Raw genomic sequence first — 2914 nt, 5'->3', positions numbered from 1 at the left:
GAGACCTTGGGCCCCCAGAATTTAGAATTGTAGGGGCCCTTCGAAATCATCTCACAGTCCCTTTGTTTGACAGAGGTGGACATTAAGTGGCTGGAGGTGTGAACATCTGAACCTTGGTTGGAGGAGCTAGGAAAAGATTTCCCCAACTCTCAGCCTGAAAGACTGTAGAAACCATTCCATGTTCTCAGAGAGGCAGGAAAGTATTTCTTGGACTGAAGGAGATCACCCAGAAGGGCTACAGAGATGGAGCCCTGTCTGGTCTGTCTGGTCTGTCCATTACAAGACTCTACATGCTTCTTCTGTGTTCTCACCTGGGGGCAGGTAATAAAGCCAACCAAGAGGGAGATAGATGGGGAGGGCAGCCACGTGGCATAATAAAGCCCAGCCCAAGAGGGACTGACTAGAAGGGAGGAGTGTCTAGCCTGCTCGAGTCCACAGAAGGAGAGCTTTGTCCCTTCCAAAACCACAAGGAGGGGAACCTAGTCAAACCATGCCCAGGGCCATGATAGGAATGGGCCGCAGGAGTCTGAAGGAGTCAGACAGCTCTGAAGAGGAAATGGAAAGTGTTTTCTGGGATGCTACGGGGGATTTTGGGCAGCTGAAGGACAGTGGGCCCTCCCAGCACTCCAGCAACATTGAAGGGCTTAGAGTGCGAAAGACAAGCCGCCCTGTGAGATCGAAGGCCAGAAGGATTGCTGCCAATGTCCGAGAGCGCAAGAGGATCCTGGATTATAACCAAGCCTTCAATGCCCTCCGGCTGGCCCTTAAGCATGACCTCAGTGGCAAGCGGCTATCCAAGATTGCCACCCTCAGGAGGGCCATCCACCGAATCACCTCCCTGTCCATGTTCCTGCGCTCTGGCTCTGCTGCCCGGTGGCCCTGCAGCCACCAGGAATGTCGGACCCATTATGGCCGAGTCCAGGAGGAGGATGCTGGCTGGGACGGTCACTCACAGACCTTCCAGATGCCCATGGACTACAGCTATGGAGAAGCTGTCCTTCCTTTCCAACCGCACCCTCCTCCTTTCTACTTGAAATATTCTCCTGAGACTCAGTGTTCCTCCCAACTGGAAAATCCGAAGGAGGATTCCATCCCTCCCAACCCTGCCTACCACTCCAGTGGGAGCTGTCCTTTTGGGGAACAACCCCCTTGCTATCCAAAGTATGTGGATGACCTCCGAGCTCCCTCTCCAAGACCAATTCCCTGGCAGCTTGGGTACCTCCGAGGCCCAGGGCCGGGTTGCCAACAGTCTTTGCCCATGCACTGAACTAGTTTGGAACACAGAGAGATGCTTTCTCAGCTGCTCAAATAAGGATAGAATCAACAGGTCCTGGGAAAAAAAAAATCTACCTGCTCTGGGAACATCCAGCATCCAACAATGATGTAACAAGATGTCTTTGGAAGGAAAAGAGAAGTTATAGCCCTGGTGGGGGGAGCGAGTCCCTCCTGGGAGGGTGGTAAAGGGGACTGAGGGCAGACATGGTGACTGTGACTAAGATTGTGATTGAGATGGAGCTGGAAGGCCTCTTGTCATTGGGGCTGCTCCCCTAAGTCTTCAGAAACTGCTGCAAATGACTGTCAGTAAGTGGGGCTATGTCTTAGATGCTTATTAGATGCTGTTCAGACTCATTTAAGCCTGTTTGCAAGTCTGGTGTTTTTATTTCTGGTTCTCTGCAACAGATCCTAGCTGTCCTCTGGGCTTGCAGGACACAGAGGCTCATTTTGAACAAGTGAGGCATGTCCATGTGTCTGTGTGTGGATGTGTGTGGCAGCTGCATTAGGAGAGTGGTTAGTGTGATTCTGTCTTCTGGGCACGGGGGAGAGAGCTGCATGGGGAAGGGACAGTGTCATTCCCTAGCATTCCCTTCTACTCACTGTGGGGACAAGGGCACCTGAGCTTTGGAAAAATGGGAGGAAACAGCCCAAAGAACGAAAGGAAGGTTACTGGTGCTGGGAGCTGCAGGTGCTAGGATCAGAAATCTGAAGCTGCAGGATCTCTGAGAGGCCATCTGGGGCAAAACCCTCATTTTACAGATGAAGCAAGTGAGGTATCCATAGTGACAGTGAGATTTAAACCCACTATTATTCCATTGCACCCCATAGAATCTCCCCATTTCACTGCTTAGGCAGCTCAGAGCTTCTGTCTGTCCCTCTGTAAACAGAGAGAGAATGGGGTGGGGAACGGGGTCCTAGGATGGAAGGAAGGAGGTGAGCCAGCCAGTATTAACTAGATTACAGCATCCTTAAGCTGACAAGAACCTTGGGAATCACCTTGTCTAATTTTGGTTTTACAAATGAGAAAGCAAAGAAACAGAGAAAGAAGGGACTTAGAAACCAGGGTCAAGTTTGTAGCTTACTGAGTCCATGGCAGAACCAGAACAGGACCGGGACCCAGCTGTCTTCACGTCTATACTCTGATGACAGCTGAGTGTGATCCTGTGTCTTCTCTGGAATAGGAAATGGGAAGAGAGCTAAGGAGATCTAAAATCAGACCAAATGGCAGTGGATAGTTGGAGAGGGAATGTTCTTGGCACCATAAAATCTATTTAAATCTTAGGATTATAGATTTAGCAAAGCATTTCCTAGCTCAACCCTCTAATTTTATCGCTGAGGACACTGAGGCCCAGAGAATGACTTGACCAAGGTCAAAAGCTTTGTAAAGTGCTTTGTAAAGCTGCTCCCTGGACTCAGGTGCTCTGACAGCACAACAAGGTTGAGGGTTCTGATGTTCAAGAAAAAAGGAATGAGTTTGGGAATAGGCAGGGATTTGGACTCTGGGATCAGAAGAGACCACATGGAGGGTCGGGGCGTGTGAGTGTGTAGAGATGGGATTGACCGATGGACGAGGCTCCTGAGACATGGAGTTGAATCAGAGGGGGCTTTTGCTCCCTTCAACAGACCCACCAAGATGCTA

At 50.4% G+C, this 2914-nt stretch overlaps 1 protein-coding gene across 1 annotated transcript; it reads left to right on the top strand.

Annotated features, from left to right (window-relative positions):
- The first annotated feature begins 490 nt into the window (after positions 1-490).
- BHLHA9 (basic helix-loop-helix family member a9) lies at positions 491-1267 on the top strand. The gene has a single exon (XM_074190403.1). The coding sequence runs from the start codon at positions 491-493 to the stop codon at positions 1265-1267; it is 777 nt and encodes a 258-aa protein (XP_074046504.1).
- Positions 1268-2914: the final 1647 nt, after the last annotated feature.

Source organism: Macrotis lagotis, chromosome 5 (genome assembly GCF_037893015.1).
Source record: "Macrotis lagotis isolate mMagLag1 chromosome 5, bilby.v1.9.chrom.fasta, whole genome shotgun sequence".
NCBI classification, from domain to species: domain Eukaryota; kingdom Metazoa; phylum Chordata; class Mammalia; order Peramelemorphia; family Peramelidae; genus Macrotis; species Macrotis lagotis.
Note: the sequence above shows the minus strand (reverse complement) of the source record. Positions and strands in the feature narration are given on the sequence as shown.